We start from the raw sequence: 27,469 nt of genomic DNA, 5'->3' as shown, positions 1-27,469 counted from the left end.
TATTTTATCCATATTTGATCTATTATGCAAACTGTAAGAGATTCATTTCTCTGCAAACTATGGACGGTTTTAGATTCATGATTTATCATCCTTTATCTCCCTCCCTCCCTCCCTCTATCCCTCCCTCCCTCTTCCTGCTGCGTCTCGCCTCACCTGCTCTGCGTCATGGCAGGATGATAAATAGAGACAAAGCCTGCACCGTGCCTCTGCATATTACTGCCATGCAGTAGGTGAACTCTGCGACACTCCATCCAATGAGAAAGTGACTCGCATCAAGGTTACTAGACCCCGCCTTCAGTCACAAAGGAGATCACTCACTTGACATGTCACTACACCTGAGAAATGAACCACTTTCAACAGCTACAGAACTACTAATCAGAAACAACATGAGTTTCCATATCTGCCGCTTTCACTGCAGCACAAGTTTGGCTGAAATCTTAGCTTTCTCTCTTACAGGGACAACAATCCACAGTATAGGAAGATGAGTGTGCATTGGTCCTTACTGCTGACTAGACTCAGGTCTCTGCGGCCCTATAGAATGTGCCACATATGCAGATAGGTCACGTCACAGGCTGAAACAGTAGACCTCAGCTGCAGAATGCTCAGGCTCTGGAGCTCAGTAACAAAAGGTAGAACCCTTTTGGGTTCCATGTAAAACCCTTTCCACAGAGGGTTTTACATGGAACCCAAAAGAGTTATTCTATGGGGACAACCAAAGAACCCTTTTGGAACCCTTTTTTCTAAGAGTGTACTAGTTTTTGTTATTGCTGATAACTCTCAGAGATCCTATTAAATTACTAATCCTTATTTGTTCATCAAAAATTGTGAATAATTCACCGCAGGTTAATGAGAAGGGTGTGCTTGAAAGGATGCACATAACTCTGCAATGTTGGGTTGTATTGGAGAGAGTCTCAGTCTTAAATCATTTTCCACACACAGTCTGTGCCTGTATTTAGTTTTCATGCTAGTGAGGGCCGAGAATCCGCTTTGACATAGGTACGTGTTTGCGAAGGGCATCAGAGTCTTAACAGTGCGATTTGCCAAGGCAGGATACTCTGAGCATAGCCCAACTCAGAAATCTGGCGGTGGCTTCTGATTAAATAACATTTTCACAGAACCGCTTGTTGCAATTTCGATGAGGCTCTCTTGTTCAGATATCGGTAAGTGGACTGGAGGCAGGGCATGAAAGGGATAACCGTTTCAGGAAAGTACCTGCATAATTGCGCACTCAACTCACTCAGGTGCTTCACTGTATCACATTTGACATTGTCTGTAAGCTTGAGTTCATTTGCACACAAATCATACAATGATGGAAAGATCTGTGTGGTGTCCTTGTTGATGCAGACAGAGAAGAGCTCCAACTTCTTAATCATAGCCTCAATTTTGTCCCCCATATTGAATATAGTTGCGGAGAGTCCCTGTAATCCTAGATTCAGATCATTCAGGAGAGAAAAAACATCACCCAGATAGGCCAGTCGTGTGAGAAACTCGTCATCATGCAAACAGTCACACAAGTGAAAATTATGGTCAGTAAAGAAAACTTTAAGATTGTCTCTCAATTAAAAAAAACATGTCAATACTTTGCCCCTTGATAACCAGCGCACTTCTTTCTGTATGTTGTAAAAGCGTTACATGGTCACTGCCCATATCCTTGCATAGTTCAGAAAATACACGAGGGTTCAGGGGCCTTGCTTTAACAAAGTTAACCATTTTCACTGTAGTGTCCAAAATGTTTTTCAAGCTGTCAGGCATTCCCTTGGCAGCAAGAGCCTCTCGGTGGATGCTGCAGTGTACCCAAGTGGCATCGGGAGCAACTGCTTGTATGCGCATTACCCCTCCACTATGTCTCCCTGTCATGGCTTTTGCACCATCAGTACAGATACCAACATGAGCAGCAGCTACGTTTGGCTACATACGGACTGTTAGTGGAATTCCCGTGAGAGAGTAACGGTTAATGTGATTGGATGTTAATTATTTGACTAGGCTACCTGTTATTTGACATTGTGTTGTTATTTCGCTGAACACTAGATGGTTTAATTCGATTTTTGGCAGTGAAACGAGGCTACTCAGGCGAGAAAAGAACCTCACCTAAATGTATAGCCCTGTTGGAATTTGTTTATCACATTTTTATTTGGTGTACCCCCGACGGCATTGTGCGTACCCCTGGCGGTACCCCAGTTAGGGAATACCTGTTGTAGACTAACATTTAGTTTTCAACAGTGGGGATTTGTATATATCTTCCTGTCTGTCTCTTCGACATTTGCAACATTGTTTCAATATTCAAATTAGACAGGCAGGCAGTGTTTCTCTGCCAGTCAAAATCATGAATCAGCTGGCATAATTTTTATGGATATATACAAAGAACTGTCAATTGAAAAAAGGTAAAACGTGCAGCTAGTTAGCAGTCTTTACAGCTTGAAGTGATTGTGTTAGCTGTGTTGTTGGCTAGCTCCTCTGAACAACAGTTAGCCGTAGTTGACTAGCTAGCAAGCAAGGGATAAGAACGTTTCCAGCCAGTATGGCAATGGAACATTTAAAACCAACGACAGGGTTGCGTCCATAGATACAGAACAAAAAGACTGAACGACTGGGTCGCGTCTCTAGCAACCGAACCAATAGAACGAGCGACCAGCCGGCTTGGGTAGCAACCCTAGATTTGTGTCGGGACTACATCTTGTGGAAGGATGAAATAGTATGAATAAATTCATTAAAATAAAGTTTTTAATGAAAATATGTCAATCACTATTTCAATATGTTGGTAACCCGTTGTATAAAAGTGATAATGCCCTCAAAGACGGTGTTTGCAGAATATATTGACTTCGTCTCGGGCCTATCAACACCCGTGCCAATATATCCTCCAAACACCGGCTTCTCGGGCATTATCACTGAATTAATCAGAAAAATGTATGGAGTCATTCTTCTAAAATTGGCTGGCTAGCTAGCTAAAAAACATACAGTGCAGATAAATTCTTCACATTAATTGTTTTACTAAATATCTTATCACAGCACTGGCAAACCATGGTCAACCAACATGGCTGACCTTTGGATCATCATAAGAAGGTTCATCTCCATTCTAGTATTCTAATTCTATGATATTTCTTACTGGCTGCCACTTTTTCAGGTGGCTTTGTTAACCCAATATCCACAGAATATGCAATGCAAAGCAGCATTGTCACCTGTGAGAGCAAATGTGTTTAATACCTGTTGTCATATATTCTAAGACATTTATCTGACTATTTTGCTTATTGGCTTCCTGGGATTTTTTATTCAAATTGACCTCATTAAAGAGGTAGGAAAAGTAAAATAGCAAAACTAAATGAGTCAGCTAAAGCTGACGTTACAGGGCAATTAACTAAGGTCAAAGCTAATGTGACTCGAAGGAGGTTTTCTGATTAGTGTAGCCCAGCCTGCAGTATTACAGTGCATCTGTCAGAGGGACGCCAGCAGAAAACTTTGATTCATGTCAATTCACAAACATAAGTATTTAATCTACTTGTCTTTCGATTTAATTCATTAGTAATTCCAAGTTATGTGACAGGAAGGTCAGACTGAGGTCAACATAAGGTTCTTCTGCCCTCATCGGCTGGACTGGGCCTATTGTAAATTATGCATGTGTGCAGTTACTGTATGTCTCATCATCACACAAACTAATCTGACAGCCGACCTCATAAGTGTGGTTTATAACGCAGTTTCGTGAGGAGAGCTTTTAAGCTTCAGACAACACAGCTAATCCACAGCAGGAACTTCCATATATGGGCATTGTCTCCGGTATTGAAATTCGGCCTTAGAGCAGGAACTCCATATATGGGTACAGACTTTCATATTGGAAGTTGCCCGGAGGAGGAACTCCATGTATGGGCCCAGACACCCAAATTGGAATGCGGCCTATTAGCAAAGAACTCCAAATATGGACATAGAGCCGTGACCATGCCAATTGCTCACCTGCATCCAGTCTTTTACGAAACACCCTGCCAGGAAGCCACCTACCAGCCTCAGTCCACGACCAGGGTCTGGCCTCCCCATCAACTCACCCCCTAGGCTTCCTGCACAATGGTGGGCCAGCTCAACCCCGGTCCATGACCAGGGGCTGGCCCTGTCAGCAGGGGGGCTAGCACAACCTTGGCTTATGGCCGGAGATTGGCCCTGCCAGCAGGGGGCAGCTCAACCTCGGGCCACGACTAGGGGCTGGCCTCTCCGACCACCATCCACACCAAAACCCTCATACAAAGCTCTATGAACTACTACCCCTTCCGACATGTTCGTCAGATGGCGAGAAGACGAACCTGTGAGAGCAGACATGGTTTAATCAATACTACATCAGTATAGTAAAGCTAACAATAACAGGGCTTGGGGATTGGCTATACTGTGGTTTGCTCCATTCACATCACCGACTGATATGCTGTCACACAATAGTGATGGGGCACTAGTAAAGATTTCTACTATCTATGCCGAGGCCAAGGACAAAGCTTCAACACTAAAGAAGGGTACAGATAGTAAAACTAAGGCACAGAAGGGTTTTTTAGCAGGCAAAATGTCCTTGTGAAGAGCACTCAGATTCTATTAATCACCAATTAAAGGGTAATTCCACCACTTTTCATCCTCATATTTATTATCTCCAGCAAAATACCAGTGTATGCATATTTGAAAACCGACCATTTCTTTTTGTTTTGTAAAAATATATAAAGTTCAAAAGTTCTACCCGATGACTTCATCAAAAGTAAAAACATTTTTAAAACAGTGATTTTAAAACAATTACATTTGCAGTTGTGTGGGTAGCAATAAAATACCCTCCCTCTGGCTAGAAATTTGTTGCAGGTTTTGAAAATCACAGTTTTTCCTTCATTTTAAATCAAACCCTGTGATGTCACTGAGAAGCATTGTTTTTAGGACCTTTCTTCTGATCTTTTTAACCACAGATCATAGAAACGTGACATTTCACATACAGTATGTAGACACTGGTATGGTGCTGGAGATAATGATTATGAGATTGAAAAGTGGTGGAATTGCCCTTTAAAAAAAGAGAAGGTAATTTTGAAAGATTATTCAAACTGAGTGGATTAGGATTTCACACGAGAGCCAACTAGTGTCAGCCACGACATGAAACGCCCATCAGGCGAGCTCTAGCACAATGACACTCATGCCAGCACAGCAAAATGTAGAGGAAGATCAAATAGGGTTTTTATTTACAGTATACAGACTGTATGGCTCCCTGTAAACACAAAACTATATTAAGAGTTTATAGGCGCCCTATATGTTGCTATGCCAAACAGGTTTTACAGTACAGAGTACAGTTTGTCCTAATTTTTGGCTCTGGGTAGCAGCGTTCAATGTGGTACTTTACCCTGTCTTTCCCATCAGAGGTACCTGAAAAAAAAGATGCTCTCTGAGGTATTGTGGGGACAAAAAGAGAGCTTTCTCATACAGCTCCCCTGAACACGGATTGAGACAGCAATTCGAAAGAGTCCTAGTAAGGAGAGTAATTTGCAGTCAGTGTAGGTACATTGATGGCATTTCTGTTGCGTCTGTACAAAGACACAGAGTGGGATGAAGGAGGGATGAAGAGCTTTTGGTGTGCCGAAATTGAAAATCATCTGAAAACATGTCACAATTGTGCCCAGCAGCGAGCCCAAATAGACGCCTGGCTATTACTGATGTGACTCCTGAGTTTGACATCATCAAAACAGGGGCAGCAGGTTGCTAGGCAACAGAGGGGACAGCTGCTAAATCTACAGTAAGCAGATGTTCTTGGATGTAATGACAACGCTGTTGTTTTATGAGGGCAAAGAGATTTAAAATGTATGAGAACTGAAGTTACTGCAGAGAACTGAAGTTACTGCAGTGTCACCTCCAGTGTCCTTGTTCTAGCTGTGCTGTGTCGGCATCTCTGGATGCTGCAAGGCTCCCATAGGGAAGCCTCTCTCCCTCCGACACACACACACACACACACACACACACACACACACACACACACACACACACACACACACACACACACACACACACACACACACACACACACACACACACACACACACACACACACACACACACACACACACACAGGGCTTCATGGCCTATACCAAAGTCACTTTAGAGGGCATGCCGGCAATCCATACCCCGGCTGGGATTCAATATGCTGCTGTGATACCTCAGCAACCTGAGAAGAGGCGCTGCGGAAGGATAGAGAATGGAGAGAGTGGAGGGGGTTAGAGGGATTTGAGGGGTTAGAGACAGTGGAGGGGGTTAGAGGGAGTGGAGGGGGAGGGACTGGGCCACGTGCTGAGCTGAGGAAGGTAGAATCACTGTGATATCATAATATTGTGAACAGGACACACAGGAACACACACACACAGACACACAAGGCTAGCAGCACTCTGCAGGTTCTATTTTAAGAGCCCATTCTCACTCCTCCATTAATCACACAGTGTAGCGTGAAACACTCCCTCCCACAGGGCCAGACACATCATAGATCACAGAGGTGCTGTGTGTGTGTGTGTGTGTGTTTGAGAGCGAGAGATTGCGAGAGCAGAGTCTTCATTGTGCATAGCTTCTAATAAGCACAGGGAGGCGACAAAGTTATATCTAGACTATTGTAGTACGTGGGGGGGACTTTTATTTTGAAGGCTGAAGTGACCCGGAAGTGATTCGTGTAGCTACAGCGCAACAACATGAATACATTTTAAACAGAAATTTAACCACAACAGGTAGCTATAGACGGATACATTGGAATTATGCCATTAGGTTAGTACAGTGGTTCCCAACCAACCAGGAGTACTAGGAGCCCTGGCTTACTTGGCTTATCTACAGGGGGTACTTGAGAAGACTCATGAGACCATAGGCTTTTACTGGTAAAATGCGCATGAGGGGGTACTTCAGGAGTACAGTACTCTGGGCAGAGCAACATTTTGTTGGTGGTACAATAACCGAAAAGAATTGGGAACCACTGGCTTTGTAAACTAGCTAGCTAACGTTAGTTACACGTTGATGTATCTTATCAGCTACAATCTATCAGTCCTTGACAGTTAATGAATGAATGAATGCATGCTAGCGTTAGTTAAAACGATACATACAAGTTACATTATATTGATCACAATTGAATCATCACACTCGTTGTGATACTGAATTAAATTCTTAGCTAATCTACTAGTAACGTTAGCTAGCTAGCTAGATAAATTGCCAATAGCCATAGCACAGTAGTTATGACGTTGTCAGATTCAGAGCTCTTGCTGCTTAGCGGATTTGCTTAAATATCTGTTTTATTATTTAAACTTTTTCGTAGGTTCACATCCCTGGCCGCAATGGCGCACATAACAATCAACCAGTATCTCCAACAGGTAGACATTTTTCTATTTTATCTTGCCGGTTATCAAGTGAACTCGTATAGCTAGCAGTCTTCTTCCTTAGCACAGACTTTCATTTAGCTATTCTTTGTGTTCACAATGTTCACCACTAGTCGCGCATGCTCAGTTCACACCATGTTGCTTACCTGTTCCTAGGTGTATGAGGCCATTGATAATCATGAGGGGAGCTTTTGTGCAGAACTGCTGTCATTCAAACACCCACATGTGGCTAACCCACGTCTCCAGGTGAGGCTATTCAGGCTGCCTGAACCTTACATGCCTTCAAGTCCTGCTGATCTGTTGTTACACTTGTATCTCTTCAGATAACACCCTCTGTGTTTTGCTCTAAAGACATGACTGTATGTTTGCCTACAGCTCGCCAGTCCAGAGGAGAAGTGCCAACAGGTGCTGGAGGTCCCATATGATGAGATGGTTGCAGCACACTTGAGGTGCACCTATGCAGTGTCCAACCACGACTTTGTTGAGGCGTACAAATGTCAGACATTGGTGGTCCAATATCCTTTTGGCATTTCTGGAGATTACTTTGGATACATATTCTCATCACTCCCCATTCCTGCCTGACAAATATATACATACACACAGGATATATGTGGAAGCACATATTGTGCTATAGACTGGTCCATTTCCAAACTGTTCTGTCATGGTTTCTCTGCGGTTCCTCCTTGACTTTCTACATCATTCTTGAGGGCCTTCCAATCTCACAAAGAGGAGAACTGGTAAGGATAAGCATGCAAAAAAATACATTTTTGATCAATTTGACCTTAGTGTTTCTCTATTCTACATATACACGTCTGTGGGATGACTGCTCTATGTGCTGTTTAGGGCCTTGCCAGTGATGTTCGCTGTTACGCTGGACCTGCGGATATTTGCCAACAATGTAAGTGAACATAAACTATTGGGCTCTAAAGTGCTTCTGATCCAGTGATGGAAAAGTCATGTCCTATAGGAGGGGTTTGATGATTGTAGTATTATTGTCCTATAGGAGAGGTTTGATGATTGTAGTATTATTGTCCTATAGGAGGGGTTTGATGATTGTAGTGTTATTGTCCTATAGGAGGGGTTTGATGATTGTAGTATTATTGTCCTATAGGAGGGGTTTGATGATTGTAGTATTATTGTCCTATAGGAGAGGTTTGATGATTGTAGTATTATTGTCCTATAGGAGGGGTTTGATGATTGTAGTATTAGGGTCCTATAGGAAGGGTTTGATGATTGTAGTATTATTGTCCTATAGGAGAGGTTTGATGATTGTAGTATTATTGTCCTATAGGAGAGGTTTGATGATTGTAGTATTATTGTCCTATAGGAGAGGTTTGATGATTGTAGTATTATTGTCCTATAGGAGAGGTTTGATGATTGTAGTATTATTGTCCTATAGGAGAGGTTTGATGATTGTAGTATTATTGTCCTATAGGCGGGGTTTGATGATTGTAGTATTATTGTCCTATAGGAGGGGTTTGATGATTGTAGTATTATTGTCCTATAGGAGGGGTTTGATGATTGTAGTATTATTGTCCTATAGGAGGGGTTTGATGACTGTAGTATTATTGTCCAGGCAGAGCAGCAGCTCCTGAGGAAGGGAAAAGGCAAACTGGGAGACATGCTGGAGAAAGCTGCTGAACAACTGATGGGCTGTTTCAGAGTGTGTGCCAGCGACAAGTGAGTCTCACAGGACATGGACACTCTTAACAGCATATTACACTATATATCTAACAGCATATTAAACTATATATCTTACAGCATTTAACACTATTGACAGCATATAAAACTATATAGCTTACAGCATTGGACACTATTGACAGCATATTAAACTATATATTGAATTGAATTTATTTTGGGTAACAGACATATACAACAAAATGTACTATGTGGACCCAGAGGATATCACTTGAAAGTATTAATTAAAACGCTTGTTTCCAAAGTGGTCCTCAATGGTAAAAACAATAACGCATATTATGATTAAAAGGAAACACAAAATTACAAACAACCATAAATGCATTCATTCATATTGACATCCTAAAAAGTGGCACTATTCATTGCACTTTTCCCTAACCTTAAAAATCAACCATATTCTTTTCACATTAAAACAATCTATTAATTGCCCATCATACCGATCCTTCGAATAAATACGCCTGACCAGCAGTAGGAGCCACAAGGGGCAGTGGAGTGGTTTCTCTTACTTAGACAACCTTGTCCAAAATAAAAACTTTGCCTGCTTTTTAAAGCTATTTTTACTTTTTCTTTGCTTGATTGCCAAGGGGAGGCTATTCCATAGACAAAATGCCTGTATAGAAAAACATGCTCCTAGCGGTACTGTTTACTCTTGGGATTTTACAAGACATAACACTAGCTCTGGTATTGTAACTGTGTTGGTTATAGACCATATCAATGTGGTTTTTCATATAACCTGGAGCACGATTATTTAAGATGTCAAACATATGATTAAGTTTAAGTTGGTCCACTCTGGACTCCAAAGGCAACAAGCCCACCGCCCAGAACTCCTGTTTCCTTATGTGGATCCTAGGGGGGACATTTAGCATATACCTGATAACATTATTTTTGCATGACCTGCATTCTCTCTTTCAGCTTTTTTGATAGCCCACTATACCAAGCAGAGCAGGCATAATCAAAATGACACTGAATCAAGGTTGAGACCTGATACAAAAATGTACATTTGTTCACTAAAGAATTTTAGCAGCAATCAGGTCTCCAGAAATGGATTGATCTAGGGACACACGAATATAAGATAGTTGTTTTAGATTCAATCTCCTTGCCTGCACAGTTTACCTCTATTTTGTCGGCCATAAGCAATCTACGTTTTGTTCCAAACAAAATCGATTCAGTTTTTCCCAAATGTAGTGACGATTTGTCGTCAGTCAACCAATCTCTAACAAAATGCAATTCCTTACTCAGGGTCTCTATGTAAACTGTATCCTTCCCTGATACCAGTATGGCTGAATCATCAGCATAAAGCAAGAGTTTGTACTTTACTGTATCTGGCATATCATTAACATATATAAGAAATAAGAGAGGCCCTAAAATGGATCCCTGCGGTACTCCACAGGATATTTCTTTGGTTTCTGACAGAACATCACCAACATTACATGTGTTCCGTTGGTCAGATAAGACCAAAACCAATTCACTGCTACATAATTTAGACCCATGCATTTCAGTTTCATCAGGAGAATATCATGGTCAAAAGCTTTCTGGGGGGCCTCCCGAGTGGCGCAGTGGTCTAAGGCACTGCATTGCAGTGCTCGCTGTGCCACTAGAGTTTCTGGGTTCGAGTCCAGGCTTTGTCGTGACCAGGTGACCCATTTGGCCCAGCGTCGTCCGGGTTAGGGGAAGGTTTGGCCAGCAGGGATGTCCTTGTCGCGCACTAGCGATCCTGTGACAGGCCAGGCGCAGTGCACGCAGACAGGGTCGCCATGTGTACGGTGTTTCCTCCGACACATTGGTGAGGATAGCTTCCGGGTTAAGTGGGCATTGTGTGAAGTAGCAGTGCGGCTTGGTTGGGTTGTGTTTCGAAGGACTCTCGGCTCTCGACCTTCGCCTCTCCCGAGTCCATACGGGAGTTGCAGCGATGAGACAAGACTGTAACTACCAATTGGATACCACGAAAAATAAGCTTTCTGCAAGTCTAACATGACCATACCGGCATAGTTCACCTTCTCACATTCCTGCTTAATGTGGTCAAAAAGGCAAGTATCAGTGGAATGAGCTGTTCTAAAGCCAGATTGGAGTTCATGAAGAAGTTTCCTTGAAGGTATCCCTCAAGGTGCAGCATTGAACACTATTGACAGCATATTAAACTATATATCTTACAGCATATTAAACTATATATCTTACAGCATATTAAACTATATATCTTACAGCATATTAAACTATTTATTTTACAGCATATTAAACTATATCTTACAGCATATTCAAATATATATCTTACAGCATTCAACACTATTGACAGCATATTAAACTATATATCTTACAGCATATTAAACTATATATCTTACAACCTTTACCGTAGCAACCATAGCCCCTTGCTCATTGTGTCTTGACTGTTATCGTTTACAGTCGGGCTGGGATTGACGACTCCAAGAAGTGGGGAATGTTGTTTCTCATCAATCAGCTCTTCAAGATCTACTTCAAGGTAAGGCAGCAGTGTGATTGGGTGAAGTTTTGTTTACATGAATAGGCCCTACTTTGTGTGTGTGTACATCCCTGTGTGTCTAAACGGTTGTGTGTGTGTGTGTGTGTCCAGATCAACAAGCTACACCTGTGTAAGCCACTGGTCCGGGCCATCGACAGCTCCAACCTGAAGGATGATTACAGTATGGCCCAGAGAGTCACCTACAAATACTATGTAGGCCGCAAGGCCATGTTCGACAGCGACTACAAACCAGCCGAGGAGTACCTGTCCTTCTCCTTCCAGCACTGCCACCGCTCCAGCCAGAGGAACAAACGCATGATTCTCATCTACCTACTTCCTGTCAAGATGTTGCTGGTGAGACAGAGCGCCTCACTGAGAGAGCTCAAACATACACTCATCTAGCCACACACGTCTGAATTCAAATCAAATTCAAAAAGCTTGACTGTCAATCAGAGACTAAGACTGGTGTTGCTCATGTTGATTCAGGGTCACATGCCTAATCACCAGCTGCTCAGGAAGTACGACCTCATGCAGTTTGCCGACGTCACGAAAGCTGTGAGGTGAGTGTCACCACCCGTCCGCTCCTCGCCATCTCTCTTTCTCCTCTCTCTCCCTACTCCCTCCTTGCCCCTCTTTTTCTGATTTCTCTCTCTCTGTCTCTCTGTCTCTGTAACAGTGAGGGCAACCTGCTGCTGTTGAACGAGGCCTTGGCCAAGCACGAGACCTTCTTCATCCGCTGTGGCATCTTCCTCATCCTCGAGAAGCTCAAGATCATCACCTATCGGAACCTCTTCAAGAAAGTGTGAGTCTACTCAGCCAAGTCCAACAGTACTGGGCTGGCCTGGTTACACTTTTAACACTACTGAGCCAAGTCCAGCTGGACTGGGCTGGCCTGGTTACACATCCATCATAGTTGCTGGAACCGCACTGAAAGGACAATGTGAAAATAAATGATCTGAGGCAGCACAGTACGATTCAGGTCAGCCCTATAGTGTGAATTGGCATTTGTGGAGTAGGAACTAGTGTGTGTGTGTGTGTGTTAACCTATGAGCGATATTGACTTTCTGTTAACATGTTTGTGGTATGGACTTAATGTGGGTTAGGTACCAGCTGCTGAAGACTCACCAGTTACCCCTAGATGCCTTCCTGGTAGCTCTGAAAATGATGCAGGTGGAAGAGGTGGACATTGACGAGGTGCAGTGTATCCTGGCCAACCTAATCTGTGAGGTGAGATCCCACCACACACACCTTTTCCTCTGACCATACTAAGTGCTTCCACCTGATATTTCAGATAGTAGTAAAACATGAAGCAGCAGATGAACTCTCTTCCTCTCTTCTAGGGTCACATCAAAGGCTACATCTCTCACCAGCACCAGAAACTGGTCGTCAGCAAGGCCAATCCATTCCCCCTGCTGTCATCATCTTCCTAATCTACATATCCCAGAATCCCAGAAACTCCCAGAAATATATTTCCTTATTATTTAGGTTGCATTTTATTTTGTCATATTTTTTAAATTTTGAATAAAATTGTTTTTTTGTACTCCTTGTACCACATTTTTTGTTTATTAAGGAAGTGTGGAAGATGAATTATTTATATAATTATAGTACACGTTACAATATAACCACTCGCTTTCATTTACATTGAATTAGTTTTTTCCAAGGTTAACAATCTTGAACGCAACCTTGTTGGCTGTAAGTCCAGTGTAGGTAGGGATCAGGCTAACCCTTAGTTGGGGTTACACATAAGGTCCAGGTGGGCCGTGAGTCATTTGTGGTGTCATCCTCATCTCTGTCATCTCCAGGCGCTGCTGGATCCATTGCAAGTAGCGAGACAGCTTGGTGAACAACAGGGTTTGTCTACAGCCATGTGACATGGGTGGCGAAAGGAGCAGGCCTGTTAGGAACGCTGTACCCCTCTCCACAGTCACAACGGGGGTCCCGGACAAGAGGCTGCAGTTCCTCGTTAGTCCTGGTTTGAGGTCTGTCTCATTAAACCTAGTCAACTCAGTCCCACAGAAGCCCTTCTGGCTCCCCATACAGAACATCTTGTTGGTGAGGGGCTGGGAGACGTTCACCTGGTTTCGACAGCCCTCCGCTTTCAGGTACGAGAGAACAGGGGGGCCGTGGGATTCCCCCCGGAGCTTGTCCGGACCCCTGGCCACCCCCTCCCTTCCTGGACTCATCAACACGTTCTCACTGAAATCCTTAGTGGGCAGGCACAGGTGGGAGACAGAGGGGCCAAAGGGAAGGGGCTCATTCAGTCTCACCAAGGCCAGGTCGTCCTCCAGACTGCCTCTCTCGTGGCGGTTGTGAATGTACAATTGGGTCGATAGAGGGATTCTCACACTATTATTTGAAGCACCTTAGGGGATGAATGGAAACCGTTAGATTTCAGAAAGATTTGAATCTGCCTGAGCTGGAGGTTTATACACGAACAGATCAAACGTCAGTGTTTTTATCGCTGTGGGACTCACCTGTCTGCATGCTGTGGATTTTCTTTCCCATGTACAGGCAGCTAGCTGAGGTCAGGATTGCCTGAGGCCCCAGGATCACCCCGCTACACAGCTCCGCACCAGCCTCATCCACAAACACCACCTGCCAATCACAAAGTCACAGGTTAAAGGGGAAGTTCAGTATTTCACAAATTAATGTTCCTCACCTTGAAAGTAGTCTATAGGCCAGGAGAAACAGACTTCCCCTTTAACTCACCATGCTCTACATTGTGCTGGTAGGGGAGGGACTTACTTGCCATGGACAGCGGTTGTGTGGACAGACGTGATAAGCTATGTTGATTTGGTTTGTTGGCTGGAGTCTTCCACAGGGGTGCTTAACTAAGGAAACAGGGACGTCTCTATTTAAAGTGTGTCAGAGAGAGAGAGTGTTACAGATGTCTAATTCAAAAGAATAGGTAGACGTTAACCTGCAGGTATGCAGCTCCTCTTATCACTGTGAATCTTGTACCCTGTGGTGCAGGAGCACTGGTATGCAACAAAGTTGGGACTGCAGAAGTGGTCACAGGAGAAGGGCCCCTTAGTGGGGCACTGAGAGATATCTGTTATGACACACAAACATATCTCTTAGCGTACTCGCATAAATATGAACACACACTCACACTAACACACTCACACACGCACTCATAAAGACTTCTAAGGTAGGTGTTCTGTTGACCTATTTCACAGTTCTTCCCGTGGTACAGCTCTGTGCAGCTACAGGTGTAACCTCCAATGCTGTCCTTGCAGCTGCCACCATGGAGACAGGGATTGGGTTTGCACTGGTCCCCATCTGGGGAGGAAGAGGAGGAAGAAGAAGGGGGGGGGGGGGTTCAATATCTGGAATGGGGAGAAAACCCAACACCCCTCTGCCGCGATTCAAAAGAATGAGACTTACCCACGTAGACATTCCAGAAAGTGTCCTATTGAGGTATAAGAGAGAAAGAGAGAGAGACAATGGACACAGCGTTTGAATCAGAAAACTTCTGCATTAGTTGTGGATAATGGGATTGCCTATGTTGTCAGATCAGTGCAGTTGAAGGAAAGGAATACATTTTAGACTATTGAGATGCACCCTGTAGGCCTAAACTTCTCACAGTTTTGGGTGTGTCTTCAAAGTACTCCCTGGCCTCCTCATAGTTGCAGGTCTCCTCATAACACTCTCTCTCCAGGTTCCCCTGAAGCATCTCCTCCAAGAAGAACGCGTTCGCTCGCTTCGACCGTAGGAAGACCGTGCTGGCGTGCGCAGGGGGTCTGAACACTGAGGGTCAGGGAAGTGGAGGTGGATGAAGAGCAGGAGGGATAGGAGGAGGAGGTAGATGAAGGGGTAGGAGGGGAAGTGGATGAAGAGGGGAAGGAGGAGGGGTAGGAGTAGGAGACATGAAGAGGAGGGGAAGGAGGAGGGGGAGGTGGATGAAAAGGAAGAGGGGAGGTGGATGAAGAGGAGGAGGGGATGAGGGGAAGGAGGAGGGGCAGGTTGATGAAGGGGAGGTGGAGGAGAGGAAGGGAAGGAGGATGAGAGGGAGGTGGATGGAGGAGAGGAGGGGAAGGAGAAGGGGTAGGAGGATGAGGGGGAGGTGGATGGAGGAGAGGAGGGGAAGGAGGAGGAGGGAGAAGACATAGGGAACAACAACAACTGAAAAGTGAGAAAAACCAGAAGTGACTCATTATTCATTTTTCTCCTTCCAGGTTGAGGATAATATGTTAAATGGTGGAAAGTTAAACATGGAGCAATGGGATTTTGGTGAAGATTATTCACTTTATGTGGTCCCATCATTGAGTTTCATGCCATTGAATTACATACAGAACAGTTTGCTTAATGTATACCTGTGGAGGCTGCTAAGGGGACAAAACATGGTTTTCATGGGTTTGATACCGTTCCATTCACTCCATTCCATCTATTAAACTTCATTCCAGCCATTATTAAGAGCCGTTCTCCCCTCAGCAGCCTCCACTGCTGTATACCCGACACTATGCTGGTCATATGTAGACTGGAAAACTATGCTAGCAAAGTCATTGTCAGCCTGAACGTATGATTAACAAAATGTCTACTTGGTCCTGTAGCTTTCACAGTGCAGTTGCTTACCTCTCCCATAGCTGCAGACCAGGAGGACACTGCTCAGAAGAGAGAGAGACAGAAACCACCATCGCCTCCACGAGCCCATTACAATCCACATCCACACTGTACCCACAAGCCTCTCTGCCTGTGCCAAGGTCCTGTCTGTAGTCCTGTCTATCTCTCTCTCTCTCTTGCGCTCTCTCTCTACCTTTCTGTCTGACACACACAACCATGCTGCCGGGTTAACATTGCCAAGTAAACCCCCACCCGCTTGCCAGCCCAAATGTCAGTTTTTATAGTCATTGCTGTACACGCCAACAAAGTTGCGCTTATGTTGTGTGAATTTCTCAAGGATAATGTAATTTATGTGGACCTCCCTGTCACCTGATGTAATAAAGGTAGCTGGTGCTAGCTCTAGACATTTCAAAGATGGTGCCTCATTAGCATAAACTGAATCGATCGTATCAGAAAAACAGCAGGGTTCAAAGGTCACCATTGACTTGAATCATTGCTGGTGTAATATAATAGCTAAGAAATATGCTAATATGTTATGAAGATAAATTGAGATGAAACGTTCAGTAAAACTCATTGTATCACATTAGGTCTTCACAAACACACAGATGGACTCTGATCTGTACACACAGTAGAGCAAACAGCAAACCCACCTATCCTTGTGTGCTCGGTACTTACACCAGAAATGATTCAAGTCAATGGTGACCTTTGAACCCTGCTGTTTTTCTGATAGATCGATTCAGTTTGTACTTTAAAAAAACAGTAACAGTAGGAACATTTCTGTCTAATGGCACTCCTGACTCAACTTTATAGTGTGTAATGTAGTTTAATGTTGGTATGTGATGACTGGACATTCAAACAAAACATGTTTTTTTTCTTTACCATAAGTTACTTGGTCTTGGATACATTTTGTGAAAAACAGTGATAAACCACACAACAATGTTTATTGCTCATAATTCCCCAAGCCTCTTTATTGATTGGTTCTCCTCTCTCCTTTGTCTCCCTCAAACCCACATCATTGAGTGCATTCTACCTGCCCCCCTTGTCTTCCTCTTCCCTCCCTCCTTGGGGAGAAACTTCCCCATGACTGCCCGGATCCAGTCGATGTACTTGGACACCTGCGTGTAGATGCCGTACTTGCCCTCACGGGCGCACCCTTCGCCCCAGCTCACCACGCCCGTCACGAACCAAGTCTCCCCGTAACGGGTGACGTGGGGTCCGCCGCTGTCCCCCTGGCACGCGTCCTTCTTCTCCTTATCGTAGCCGGCGCAGAACATGCGGTTGGAGATCTTGTGCTGGCTGGACTGAAGGCAGGTGGCCCGTGGTACGTAGGGCACGGTCAGACGCAGCAGGATGGTGGACGGCTGCTTGGCCTCCCCCACACGGCCGAACCCACTCACCAGTCCGTCGGGCCGTTTCATTAACACCTTGTATTGATAAGTAGACAGGACACCATTATGTTAGGTTCAGGAACATCTTAACTAAGATATAAACCATAGACAGATTCATTATATACTGTATGTTTATATGCGTCACTGGATAAACCGGATATGTCACACAGAGAATTATGGGTAGTACATCATGCTACAGACCTTCTCTGCAAAGTCGCGTTCGGGCAGGCAGGCGGGGAGGATGTACTGGGTGAACTTGATAGGGTCCTTCAGCATGACGAGGGAGATGTCGTTGTGATAGGTGGTGGAGATGTAGGACCTGTGGATGAACACCTGTTCCACCTGGTGTATGGCCTCCTGCCCATCCTTCACCTCCGTGTCAAACTCTCCTGAAGGCAGATGGACAGACAGATTTCAATCTATTCAATTCATTTGATAGGCTGCTACAACTTAGTATGTGTGGTATGGTTATTGACTGTTGTTATTTCACCCAGTAAACAACTATGCTGTACACAGCAATATACTTTAATGATAAAGTTTTGTGATTATGGCACAATTATATTATATAGGATATGATTAACTTAAAAACAGTTCCTAGATGTAGAGACCACAGTTAAAGGTGATTGGCTAACGGGACCTACCCAGGACAACGTAAAAGGAGCGTGTCTGGTTCATGCAATGGGCTGCCGTTAAGATGAAGTACTTATTCAGGATGGTTCCTCCACAGAAGCCCCTGTCCTCGTGGTTTACCAGGAAAGCCTGTGGAGAGAGGGAGAGAAAGAATGGAAGAGAGAGAGAGAGATAGATAGAGAAAAAAAAGAAACAGAGAGAAAGAAAGAGAGAGAGAGAAAGAATGATATATATATATATAGAGAGAGAAAGATAGATAAAGAAAGAGAGAGAAAGAAAGAAAGAAAGAAAGAAAGGGAGAGAGAGAAAGAAAGAGAGAGAGAGAGAGACAGAGTTGCAGAAACAAACAACCCTGAACGCTATTTAGAGGGAACCCCACTAGAGGTTTCTCTACTCTACTATACCTGCCAGGGACATTCTCCTGGAGGACACTCCTCCCCATCGACAATACGCTTGTCGCTTCTCGCCTCGGCAATGACTGGATTCTCCTTCACCATGTCGAGAACGTCCTCCTCATATGTAAATGGGATTTCTCTCTGTTTGGTTACGTTAGGGTCCTCCATCATGTTGGTATTTTCAGTGGTGTTGGTGGCAGTGGTGTTAGGCTGGTAGATGAAGATGGTGCGGGTTTTCTTGGATACCACAAAGCCACACTTAAAGGCCTCTTCAATGACAAAAGGGAAACAATGTTATTAGGTACTAACTAAGCCCAACCTTCAACCTACTACCAGTCCATGTTGGAGAATGGATCATAGATAATTTTTCTCTCGATCTGTCTGTCTGTCTGTCTGTCTGTCTGTCTGTCTGTCTGTCTGTCTGTCTGTCTGTCTGTCTGTCTGTCTGTCTGTCTGTCTGTCTGTCTGTCTGTCTGTTGTTCTGTCTCTCTCTCTTTCTCTCTCTCTCTATCTCTCTCTCCTCTCACCGTTGGAAAGGCAGGACTTGTCGTCTGTGTCCAGATAGTAGCCATCGGCACAGGAGCATTGCACACTGTCCTTCTTCACGTGGCAGAAGTGATCACAGTCTCCATTGTTATTCTCACACAGCTCAGGAATGGCTGCAGAACAGCATCACATCAAGGATCCAGATTAGACACAGATCACAGTCATGATTAGAGCCAGGTGTTGTTCCTGACTATAGAGTAACCTGGAGTCAAGATATTTCTAGCGTCTATGTGGGAGTCGGGAATGAGATTGTTTGTCAAAGTTCAAGAGGAAAGGGAGAATAAGACATACCAATCTCACAGTTGTACCCCTTGAATCCAGCGAGACAGAAGCAGGTGTACATTCCAATCCCGTCCTTGCAGACCCCATTGTGGACACATGGCTTAGACACACAGGCATCTCCATCTGTGAAATACAGTTTATTTCTTGCCATGGACCTACCAGCACAGCAACACCAAACACACTGCAAACAATCAATTAATGAATTGAAAATAGGCCATTGTTTTGGTGTGTGGTCGTGAGTCCTTTACTTCCTGAACTGACTAGGTTGACCCCAATTTGACCCCAACCTGACTCCAACCCAGCTCTAATCAGAAACCTCCATGTGATCCAATCCCTAGCCTCTTGTGCCAACCCTTAGCCTCAACAGACTCCTGGGCCTTACCGTAATATTTGTTCCAGAATTCAGTCTGAGGGAAAGAGGTAAAAAGAGACACAACCGTCACAAATTCAAACCAGAAAGGTCATGATTCCAAAAACAAAGGAATTTCTGGTTGAAATCATGAGCGTGTAAAGGTGGTGTGAATGAGTGCAAAGTGAGTGAGTGACTAAACAGGAATGTGAACAGATCTGTGATTTATGTGATTGGAACACAAACAGATGTGTTTCCGGTTTAAAGAGAGATAGAGAGAAACAAAGATGGAGAATGGCAATTTACAGTCAGTTTGTCATCCTCAAAGATTTCCCTAGCCTCCTCTCTGTCACAGCGTTCCTCGATACACTCTCTCTCCATGTCTCCCTGCCGCCACTCCTCAAATGGGCTGTTGGCCCGCCGCTGCCGGTTCAGAACCTGGTTAGCATCGTCACTGTTCAGGAAGACTGGGGACACAGGGAAAAATCGGTATCAGTGGCAGCAGGGCACCATCATCATCATCACCCTCATCATCATCACCATCGTCATCTTCATCATCACCATCTTCATCACTATCATCATCACCATCTTCATCACCATCATCATCATCGTCATTATCATCACCATCTTCATCACTATCATTACCATCATCATCATCATCATCACCATATTAATGACTATCATCATCATCACTATCATCATCACCATCATCACTATCATCATCATCTTTTCCATCTTGATCATCAATTAGGCTGTTGTCATCATCACAACATGCTTGTCCAGCACACAGTCATCACAATCATCAAAGCAATCAGAGATACAGACACACCATAAAATATATCAACCCACACATCCCAGTCACCTGCCCTCACCCGTACCCACACACTGACCACAATCACTGACACTGACTAAACCCCAGAGTCTCCCTCACTTTCTCTCTATGTTACTATTTGTCAACTGTTTGAGACGGTGGGGTGTTTGAACGTACCCTCGGAGGCCACGCCGTGCAGCAGCAGGAGAAGGAAACAGGTCTGGGACAGCCGAAACATAGCCTGATCTCTGGGTGAGGCACCTCTCTACTCCTGGCTGCTCTGTGGAGCACAACTCTGGAGAGAGCAGGCAAAAAGGGAGGGCAATGACCTGAGAGACAGGAAGAGAGAGAACATGCTGAAGAGAGAGGGAGAGGAAGGAATGTGTGTGTATGTTTGTGTGTGTGTGGGTGGGTAGAAAATAAAAAGGGGAAGAGAGAAAGAGAGGGGAGGACAATAGAGGGTAAAAAAAAGAGGGATTAGGGATGTTTGAGAGAGAAAGAGTGGAGAGAGAAGGGGAGAGAGAGAGAGAGCGAGAGAGAGAGAGAGAGAGAGAGAGAGAGAGAGAGAGAGAGAGGGAGAGGGAGGGAGAGAGGGAGGACTCACTTCAAATCCAGTCTTCACCACTCAGAGAGGCAAGGCCTTGTCCACACCACCATTTAGCTCTGCACTCTTCAGCATGACAGACAGCCCTTATTTGAGCCAATCAGAACAGCTCTCAGGAAGGGGCAGAAAATCCTCAGTGATCATGTGATCAGTGTTCTGAGGTCCAAATCACTGAGCTAATATTGACACTAAAGGATCTATTCCAATGGTTAGGCCTGCTGTGTTGTGGTGCCTTAAACAGCAAATCTAAAGAAATGCGTATGATTCAGATAATATGCATTTCAGAGAAAATACCATGTAGATAAGCTACTGCTGAAGTGTGGCTATGGATACATTTGGACTTTCCACTCACTCACTCACTCACTCACTCACTCACTCACTCACTCACTCACTCACTCACTCACTCACTCACTCACTCACTCACTCACTCACTCACTCACTCACTCACTCACTCACTCACTCACTCACTCACTCACTCACTCACTCACTCACTCACTCACTCACTCACTCACACACACACACACACAGACACAGACACACACACACACACACAAATGAGTCTTAAAAAAGATTTAGTTTGTCAGCGAGTAACATTTATTCTTCAGCTATCAGAGAGGAAACTTTGGAAGTAAATGTACGTATTGGGAAGCAAACATTCTGTATGGCATCAGGTCAAACATTCTGTATGGCATCAGGTCAAACATTCTGTATGGCATCAGGTCAAACATTCTGTATGGCATCAGGTCATCCAAATCACCACGTGAAATTTACACTTCACATTAAGAGTCAAATAAAAAGCATAGCAGAGTGAAAAGATGTCTGCTTACAAAGCGATGAAACAGGACGATATTCTACACCATTAGCATGATATACTGTAGCTTCCATGTACTATAAAAATATTTATTAATGTTATGTGACAATAGATTCACTGTAATGACAATTGGTGTTGTGTGGTGACTGGTGACAAATTTAATGGGAGTTAGCCAATGCTATGCACATGTTTATTGGGAGGTGGTGTCACTAACTTCTCCGTAGCCTGCTGAATCTGAACCTTATCTAATGCCATCTCTAGCAGGAATGGCATCACCGGGGCACTGACTGAAGGCCCCGGAGCACTGACTGAAGGAGCATTCATCACCTCCTCAGCCCAGTCCAGGTAGTTGGCTACAGTAGTGTAGACGCCATAGTAACCCTGTTTGGGGCAGCCCTTCCCCCAGCCCACCACGCCCATCAGGAAGTAGGTGGTCCCGTAGTAAGTGACCAGGGGGCTCCCGTCATCCCCCCTACAGGCCTCCTGGTTCCCCTCCATGTATCCGGCACAAAGCATGTTCTGGGTGAAGTTGAAGCCGCTCTTGAGGGTGCACTCAGAGTTGGGCAGGATGGGCACGGTTAGCCTGCGGAGGAAGGGCGAGGAGGGGGCTGGCGGGGTGCCAGGTTGGGGATTGTTGCCCCCGTTGGTGCGCTTCCCCCAGCCGCTAAGGGTGTGAAAGCGGACGGCCGCCAGCTCGCTCTTGGCGAAGTGTTGCTGAGGCAGGCAGATGGGTACAGCGTCAGGGCCCAGAGTTACAGGCTCTCTCAGACGCACCAGGGCGATGTCACTGTCACCTGTTGCCGGGTCGTACAGGTTGTAGGGTATGGCTCTGGCCACGGGGATCCTCTGCTCGCTGCCCTCTTCTACGTCAATGTTGTATTCCCCTGGAAACAGTGTTGTTCATTAGGACAGTGTTTTGTTATGTGACATAGGGACACAAACAATGTTCTCACTCTATGTTTCTAGAAGCTCTATGAAAGGCACACAACCCACACCCACACCGTAACCTACCTGCGACCACCATCAGGTCCTTGGTGTCTCTATCCACGACACAGTGGGCAGCAGTGATGACCCAGTCAGGATGAACTATGACCCCACCACACAGACTAGTGCCTTTATGCTCCAATAGGACCTGCAACCAGTTCCATCACAAAGACAAATTGGCCACTCTTATCTATCACATCTCATTGCACATAAACCAAAATAATACTGTGGAATTATATAATGCCTAATGGAAGAGGTGGTAATAGATACTAACCTAGTTAATATTACACCCTTTGACTTTGAGGATAGTGGTTGTATGGGAATGACTGTGGTTTAGTTATTGTATCACAATGCCCCGTGTGGCTCAGTTGGTAGAACATGGTGCTTGCAATTCCAGCATGGTGGGTTTAATTCCCATGGGGGACAAGCACAAAAAATGCACTCACTACTTCAAGTCATTCTGGATAAGAGTGTCTGCTAAATTACTAAAATGTAGAAGGGCCAATGAAATGTGAAAGAGGTGGATCCATTGTGCTCCACAGCCAGGTGTTGATGTGTTACCTGCCATGGACAGGCTCCTTTGGGACAGTGGTTCCCACCGACTAGTCTGACTTGTGCCTGGCTCATCGGAGCTTCCATGCCTGGGATTTTACCACACGGATACTGAACTGATAATAGACAGACAGACAAGTTGTTGTTTCTAACTCTATTCATACATCAACAAATACACGTTGGCTCCTTTTGGTTCTGTAAACATTACAGTCTGTTTGTAACAAACAGGGATTTCCAGTCTTTAACAAAACATCTGGGCTCATCTACTGTCAGTTACAGTCAGTACCTTGGGCAACACACTGTCTTCCGTCCTCTCCCAGGGCGTAACCAGGAGCACAGGAACACTTGCGTCTTGACCCAGAATTGTTACAGAAGTGCTCGCACTCCCCGTTAAGGGAGAGGCATTTCAGGGTGTCCTCAAATACTATAGTATGTTGGGAGAAAGGGGAAAGGCAAGTAGGATAAGCATAATGGGGTCAACATATAATATCAGCCCACTAGCAAATGTGGGCAACACTTCACGTTACAGTGCTCTTACTACTGCGTAATTACAATAATCTATTGGTATGAAACTATTGTGAAAACCGGTGTTTCTTAATCCTGGTCCTGGGAACCCAAAGGGGTGCACATTTGGGTCTTCACCCTAGCACTACACATCTGAGCACACATACTTTCTTAACACTTATTTTTATTAAAACTGCATTGTTGGTTAAGGGCTTGTCTGTAAGCATTTTACTGTAAGGTCTACACCTGTTGTACTCGGCGCATGTGACAAATAACATTTGATTTGATTCAACTAATCAACTCATTATCTAACATTTGATTAGTGGAATCAGGTGTGCAGTGCTAGGGCAAAACCTGAAATGTGCACCCCTTTGGGTCCCCAGGACCAGGATTAAGAAACACTGGAGTAAACTATTGGTATAAAAATGGCAGCTAGGAATTCTCTTCCTACCTTTCTGACAGTATTTTCCTTCATAGCCTTCCAGACACTGACATGTGTAAGAGTCATCCATGTAAACACAAGTTCCGTTGTTTTTGCATGGGTTGACCAGGCAGGGGTCCTGACCTTAGAGGGATCAATAGGGTAAAGGTTTATGGCATTTGCTATTTGACATGCTGGACGTATCTTGTGCAAATAAATTAGGAACGTGATAACAGACATGGTAGTACCATATTGGATTTTATACAACAATATAATTAGCATTTTATGAAAATGACTGAAAGCACACTTGAAAGCAATACTCTAACATATCTTTTAGGCTGGTTGGAAATATTTGTGTACAGTCCACATAGAAAAATCTGATTTACCCGTGTATGTCAACCAAAACGTTTTCTGTGGAAACAAACCATACATAGTCAGTTTTAAGAGTTATCTCTGGAATTCTCACATGTTCCTATGCATTGCTAAATATTTCATTAAATTAAATAAAATAGTGCTTCAATTAAAAGTAATTGCAAATATTTCACCAACTGAAATTACTACAAAATTGCACCGTTTGGGCGTCGTCCTCGAAAACTTCCCGAGCCTCTTCATAGTTACAAATTTCCTCCACACACTCGCGCTCGAGGTTGCCCTGTTTCATCTCCTCGAAGTAGCCGCTGTTGGCGCGCCTGGCTCTGTCAAGCACCAGGTGCGCATCATCCTTCTTCAAGAAGACTTAAACATCGAATGACAAGCCATAAAAGAAAGACAACAACTGGTGCCAAACAACATTTGGCACCTCTCCATCTTTAAAAAAAAATACGACTTTATCATTTAACTAACTATAACGCTAGATTCAAAATATATGTTTTCGAAACAAACTTACCAGCGGCAGAAATGACAGTTGTAATGGCCCAAAGTGCGCAAAGTGTTTTCAGCAGCATCGTGGCGGACCTGAATCACCCAAAACTGAAGAGATTTGAGTTCAACAATGCCAGCTCATATGACTCCCACTCACTCCAACAGCTCACTCCCACTGCTCTGCAAACAGTGGCCACATCTAGGTGATGGTGACCAGACCTGAACTAGAGGATTAGGCCTATGTCTTACACTACATGGACAAAAGGATGTGGACACCTTCAAATGAGTGGATTCGGCTATTTCAGTCACCCCAGTTGCTGACATGTATATAATCAAGCACACAGCCATGCAATCTCCATAGGAAAACAATGTCAGTAGAATGGCCCGTACTGAGTTCAGTGTCAGTTCCTCAAATTTCTGCTCTGCTAGAGCTGGCCCAGTCATCTGTAAGTGCTGTTATTGTGAAGTGGACATTTCTAGGAATAAGAACGTCTCAGCCAGTAAGTGGTAGGCCACACAAGCTCACAGAACTGGACTGCCAAGTCCTTAGCGCTTAAAAAAATTCTGTCCTCGGCTGCAACACTCACTACCGAGTTCCAAACTGCCTCTGAGAGCAAAATCAGCACAATAACTGTTTGTCGGGAGCTTCATGAAATGGGTTTCCATGGCCGAGAAGATGCACAAAGGCCTAAGCTCACCATGCACAATGCCAAGCGTCGGCTGGAGTGGTGTAAAGCTCGCCGCCATTGGACTCTGGAGCAGTGGAAATTTATTCTCTGGAGTGATGAATCACGCTTCACCATCTGGCAGTCCGACGGATGAATCTGGGTTTGGCAGATGCCAGTAAAACGCTACCTGCCCCAATGCATAGTGCCAAATGTAAAGTTTGGTGGAGGAGGAATAATGGTCTGGGGTTCTTTTTCATGGTTCAGGCTAGGGCCCTTAGTTCCAGTGAAGGGAAATCTTAACTCTACAACATACAATGACATTCTAGACAATTCTGTGTTTCCAACTTTGTGGCAACAGTTTTGGAATGAGATCTTCGACAAGGAGCTGTCCAAATACTTTTAGCCATGTAGTGTATCTTAAATATGACATTTGATCCCTATATTTACCTGTTATAATACATTTTTCACTGTCCTTTGTAATATCATAATCGTTCACATATTTGATTTCATGATATGCATCATTGAATGTATGTACAGTTGAAGTCGGAAGTTTACATACTCCTTACCCAAATACATTTAAATGTCAGAATAATAGTTGAGAGAATGATTTATTTCAGCTTTTAGTTCTTTCATCACATTCCCAGTGGGTCATAAGTTTACATACACTAAATTAGTATTTGGTAGCATTGCCTTTAAATTGTTTAACTTGGGTCAAACGTTCAGGTAGCCTTCCACAAGCTTCCCACAATAAGTTGGGTGAATTTTGTCCCATTCCTCCTGACAGAGCTGGTGTAACTGAGTCAAGTTTGTAGGCCTCCTTGCTCGCACATGCTTTTTCAGTTCTGCCCACAATTTTTCTATAGGATTGAGGTCAGGGCTTTGTGATGGCCACTCCAATACCTTGACTTTGTTGTCCTTAAGCCATTTTGCCACAACTTTGGAAGTATGCTTGAGGTCATTGTCCATTTGGAAGAACCATTTGTGACCAAGCTTTAACTTCCTGACTGATGTCTTGAGATGTTGCTACCAATATATCCACATAATTTTCCTACCTCATGATGCCATCTATTTAGTGAAGTACACCAGTCCCTCCTGCAGTAATGCACCCCCACAACATGATGCTGCCACCCCGTGCTTCACGGTTGGGATGGTGTTCTTCGGCTTGCAAGCATCCCCCTTTTTCCTCCACACATAACGATAGTCATTATGGCCAAACAGTTCTATTGTTGTTTCATCAGACCAGAGGACATTTCTCCAAAAAGTACGATCTTTGTTCCCATGTGCAGTTGCAACCTGTAGTCTGGCTTTTTCATGGAAGTTTTGGAGCAATGGCTTCTTCCCTGCTGAGGGCCTTTCAGGTTATGTCGATATAGGACTCGTTTTACCATGGATATAGATACTTTTGTACATGTTTCCTCCAGCATCTTCACAAAGTCGTTTGCTGTTGTTCTGGGATTGATTTGCACTTTTCACACCGAAGTATGTTCATCTCTAGGAGACAGAACACGTCTCCTTCGTGAGCGGTATGACGGCTGCGTGGTCCCATGGTGTCTATACTTGCGTACTATTGTTTGTACAAATGAACGTGGTAC

The 27,469-nt window shown here is 44.3% G+C and overlaps 4 protein-coding genes across 5 annotated transcripts; 1 reads left to right on the top strand and 3 right to left on the bottom strand.

Annotated features, from left to right (window-relative positions):
• The first annotated feature begins 6,595 nt into the window (after positions 1–6,595).
• pcid2 (PCI domain containing 2) lies at positions 6,596–13,048 on the top strand. 2 transcript variants are annotated; one of them, XM_082963279.1, is made up of 13 exons: positions 6,596–6,704; positions 7,280–7,334; positions 7,497–7,586; positions 7,716–7,857; positions 8,038–8,077; positions 8,184–8,238; positions 8,917–9,020; positions 11,433–11,508; positions 11,620–11,862; positions 11,995–12,068; positions 12,185–12,310; positions 12,612–12,735; positions 12,849–13,048. In XM_082963279.1, exons 2-13 carry the CDS (start codon positions 7,299–7,301, stop codon positions 12,936–12,938), a joined length of 1,200 nt encoding a protein of 399 aa, XP_082819405.1. In that variant the 5' UTR covers positions 6,596–6,704; positions 7,280–7,298; the 3' UTR covers positions 12,939–13,048. The 2 variants fall into 2 exon arrangements, with proteins under 2 accessions (XP_082819405.1, NP_001134822.1); NM_001141350.2 differs by having other exon boundaries at positions 6,644–6,703; positions 7,276–7,334; positions 7,716–7,855; positions 8,036–8,077; positions 12,849–13,046.
• Positions 13,049–13,052: 4 nt separating this feature from the next.
• On the bottom strand, positions 13,053–16,356 carry prozb (protein Z, vitamin K-dependent plasma glycoprotein b). The gene is made up of 8 exons (XM_014152430.3): positions 16,084–16,356; positions 15,095–15,258; positions 14,896–14,920; positions 14,677–14,790; positions 14,429–14,560; positions 14,254–14,339; positions 13,983–14,103; positions 13,053–13,870 (listed from the first exon to the last, which is right to left on the bottom strand). The coding sequence occupies exons 1-8, from the start codon at positions 16,172–16,174 to the stop codon at positions 13,245–13,247; spliced, it is 1,359 nt and encodes a 452-aa protein (XP_014007905.3). The 5' UTR covers positions 16,175–16,356; the 3' UTR covers positions 13,053–13,244.
• Positions 16,357–17,010: 654 nt separating this feature from the next.
• Positions 17,011–20,884, bottom strand: f10 (coagulation factor X). The gene is made up of 9 exons (XM_014152428.3): positions 20,650–20,884; positions 19,968–20,128; positions 19,695–19,719; positions 19,322–19,435; positions 19,012–19,143; positions 18,494–18,753; positions 18,101–18,218; positions 17,661–17,848; positions 17,011–17,495 (listed from the first exon to the last, which is right to left on the bottom strand). The coding sequence occupies exons 1-9, from the start codon at positions 20,708–20,710 to the stop codon at positions 17,073–17,075; spliced, it is 1,482 nt and encodes a 493-aa protein (XP_014007903.1). The 5' UTR covers positions 20,711–20,884; the 3' UTR covers positions 17,011–17,072.
• A 763-nt stretch (positions 20,885–21,647) lies between these two features.
• Positions 21,648–25,539, bottom strand: f7i (coagulation factor VIIi). Its single transcript, XM_045699228.2, has 8 exons — positions 25,235–25,539; positions 24,920–25,083; positions 24,735–24,759; positions 24,379–24,492; positions 23,710–23,847; positions 23,433–23,539; positions 22,899–23,019; positions 21,648–22,771 (listed from the first exon to the last, which is right to left on the bottom strand). Exons 1-8 carry the CDS (start codon positions 25,290–25,292, stop codon positions 22,056–22,058), a joined length of 1,443 nt encoding a protein of 480 aa, XP_045555184.2. The 5' UTR covers positions 25,293–25,539; the 3' UTR covers positions 21,648–22,055.
• Positions 25,540–27,469: the final 1,930 nt, after the last annotated feature.

Source organism: Salmo salar, chromosome 17, assembly GCF_965601325.2.
Source record: "Salmo salar chromosome 17, fSalSal1, whole genome shotgun sequence".
NCBI classification, from domain to species: domain Eukaryota; kingdom Metazoa; phylum Chordata; class Actinopteri; order Salmoniformes; family Salmonidae; genus Salmo; species Salmo salar.
The sequence above is the reverse complement of the archived record's forward strand: the minus strand, read 5'-3'. Positions and strand labels throughout refer to the sequence as shown.

Coding starts and splice junctions, on each gene's coding strand:
- pcid2 (XM_082963279.1), top strand. CDS start 7,299: ATGGCGCACATAACAATCAACCAGTATCTCCAACAG. Junction 8,078..8,183: donor TCTCACAAAGAGGAGAACTG/GTAAGGATAAGC, acceptor TGTGCTGTTTAG/GGCCTTGCCAGTGATGTTCG. Junction 9,021..11,432: donor AGAGTGTGTGCCAGCGACAA/GTGAGTCTCACA, acceptor TATCGTTTACAG/TCGGGCTGGGATTGACGACT.
- prozb (XM_014152430.3), bottom strand. CDS start 16,174: ATGTGGATTGTAATGGGCTCGTGGAGGCGATGGTGGTTTCTGTCTCTC. Junction 14,921..15,094: donor TTGAAGACACACCCAAAACT/GTGAGAAGTTTA, acceptor ATACCTCAATAG/GACACTTTCTGGAATGTCTA. Junction 13,871..13,982: donor AATCCACAGCATGCAGACAG/GTGAGTCCCACA, acceptor TCATCCCCTAAG/GTGCTTCAAATAATAGTGTG.
- f10 (XM_014152428.3), bottom strand. CDS start 20,710: ATGTTTCGGCTGTCCCAGACCTGTTTCCTTCTCCTGCTGCTGCACGGC. Junction 20,129..20,649: donor GCACGGCGTGGCCTCCGAGG/GTACGTTCAAAC, acceptor CTGTGTCCCCAG/TCTTCCTGAACAGTGACGAT. Junction 19,720..19,967: donor TTGAGGATGACAAACTGACT/GTAAATTGCCAT, acceptor TCTTTCCCTCAG/ACTGAATTCTGGAACAAATA.
- f7i (XM_045699228.2), bottom strand. CDS start 25,292: ATGCTGCTGAAAACACTTTGCGCACTTTGGGCCATTACAACTGTCATT. Junction 23,540..23,709: donor AAGACAGTGTGTTGCCCAAG/GTACTGACTGTA, acceptor GTCTATTATCAG/TTCAGTATCCGTGTGGTAAA. Junction 23,020..23,432: donor AAGGAGCCTGTCCATGGCAG/GTAACACATCAA, acceptor AACTGGTTGCAG/GTCCTATTGGAGCATAAAGG.